This window comes from Physella acuta, unplaced genomic scaffold (genome assembly GCF_028476545.2).
Source record: "Physella acuta isolate Inbredline_101_S28 unplaced genomic scaffold, ASM2847654v3 ptg001130l, whole genome shotgun sequence".
Classification (NCBI taxonomy): Eukaryota; Metazoa; Mollusca; class Gastropoda; family Physidae; genus Physella; species Physella acuta.
In genome coordinates, this window is record NW_026732647.1 from 330,186 (window position 1) to 332,495 (window position 2,310).

Consider the following 2,310-nt stretch of genomic DNA (forward strand, 5'->3'; position numbering starts at 1 on the left):
CTGATTATACTGATTTTGTAAGGGGCTTTTCTTTCTTCGTGAACTGTGTTTGTTGGGTCGTTATCGCTGTGCTCAAAATATAAAGACAGATGGTGATAAAACAGATACTTACAACTGATAAGAGTCTATGCCTATGAGGCTTATACATGTTCATTTTAGTTTAAATATAGTTACTATTTTGATTGTGTTGTTTCTTTGTTATTCGATATGAAACGATATTTTATATTACATATAAATTTGTTCCAACAATTCCACACAGTCAATTAGAATTTGAATCCATCACAAGGGGAGATAAAAGGGAGATAAAAGCACGTCTGTAGGACCAAGCATGAGCACGATATGTTATCCCACGAACGCTAGCATGTCCGTCAAACTAAACAGTGACGTTCAGACGTCCATCTGGTCAAGCATCAGTGCCTGGGACATCTGGCTCTACAAGATCATCGTCCAATGCGCCGTCGTCTTGCTGCTGGGTGTCTTCGGCATCTTCGGCAACATCATCACCATCATCATCTTGTCTAAACACGGACTCAACAAGACGACCAACATCTTTCTCCTCTCGTTGTCATTCTGCGATTGTTTAAATTCAACGTTGAGTTTTATTAAATCGATGAAATACATAATTTCTCTTGTTGGCCCGCTAGTCGAGTATTATTATACAATAGTTGAAGCTTTAGCCTTTCAGGCGTCAGATATATCCACCATGTTAAGCATCCTTCACGTCACTGCCATCTCCATTGAAAGAATGGTCGCCGTGTCGTTCCCATTTCAGGTGTCAAAAATTTTCACAGCTTTTCGAGTTCGCTGGGTGCTTGTGTTTTTATACGTGTACACGTTTGCTTCCTACATTCCAGCGTTCTGTTTCCAATCCCTGTCTTATAAATTCAGCGCTAAATTCAATTCAACTGTTCTAAAATGGACGTACTCTGATGTCATGTTAAGTCACGGACAAGACTTCCGGATTTATTTAGCCATCTACCTCGTCACGGCTCTCATCGTTTTTCCCCTAACCGTCACCATCATCAGCACTTTCATCATCATCCTCCACGTACAGTTCCTCAAGTCTAAAACGTTATCCAAGAAAGCGTCCACGAAAATCAAAGACAGAAAGATCGTCCGGATGTTGCTGGTGCACTGTTTCCTGGCGATGCTGGTGTTCATTCCAAGTTCCATCATAGACATGTGTGGGCTGTACTTTGACTTAACCAACACCCTCTACCTGTACCAATTGCTGACCTACATCACCCCGGCACTGTACCAGCTGAACGCCTCAATCAACTTTGTCATCTACATCACCATGAGCTCCAAGTTCGCCAATACGTACAGGTCACTGTTTAAACTATCAGAGAAACATTCCAAACTTTTATAACGAACTGCCAATTGATGGAAATCTTGTTTATTATTCTACTAGCTATCTAATAGGTCACTGTTTAAACAAACAGATAAACATTCCAAACTTTTATAACGAACTGCCAAATGATGGAAATCTTGTTTATTATTGTACTAGCTATCCAATAGCCAATACATATAGGTCACTGTTTAAACGAACAGATAAACATTCCAAACTTTTATAACGAACTGCGAAATGATGGAAATCTTGTTTATTATTCTACTAGTTATCTAATAGCCAATACATATAGGTCACTGTTTAAACGAACAGAGAAACATTCCAAACTTTTATAACGAACTGCCAAATGATGGAAATCTTGTTTATTATTCTACTAGCTATCTAATAGCCAATACATATAGGTCACTGTTTAAACGAACAGATAAACATTCCAAACCTTTATAACGAACTGCCAAATGATGGGAATCTTGTTTATTATTGTACTAGCTTTTCAATAGCCAATACATATAGGTCACTGTTTAAACGAACAGAGAAGAAACATTCCAAACTTTTATAAGGAGCTGCCAAATGATGGAAATATTGTTTATTATTGTACTAGCTATCCAATAGCCAATACATACAGGTCACAGTTTAAACGAACAGAGAAACATTCCAAACTTTTATGACGAACTGCCAAATAATGAAAATCTTGTTTATTATTCTACTAGCTAAACTGAACACTGATAAGGTATAAGTTAAATAAAGGTAAAACATTTACAGTCATGATGAACATTGTTTCAAATTATTTAAATCTCCATGAATTATTTTTTTTAAATCTTGGTTTTTACGTTTATCCGACGTTATGCTAACACAGTTTTAAAAAAAAAAATCTAACTACACTTTCGATATGGAAACTGTTTCAGTTTTATTTTTCTTCTTATTCATGAAGTTGTGATTCACCGATTTGACCCATCTCGACATAC

At 36.9% G+C, this 2,310-nt stretch overlaps 1 protein-coding gene across 1 annotated transcript; it reads left to right on the top strand.

Annotated features, from left to right (window-relative positions):
* The first annotated feature begins 361 nt into the window (after positions 1–361).
* LOC131956149 (FMRFamide receptor-like) lies at positions 362–1,369 on the top strand. The gene has a single exon (XM_059320572.1). It carries the CDS (start codon positions 362–364, stop codon positions 1,367–1,369), a length of 1,008 nt encoding a protein of 335 aa, XP_059176555.1.
* Positions 1,370–2,310: the final 941 nt, after the last annotated feature.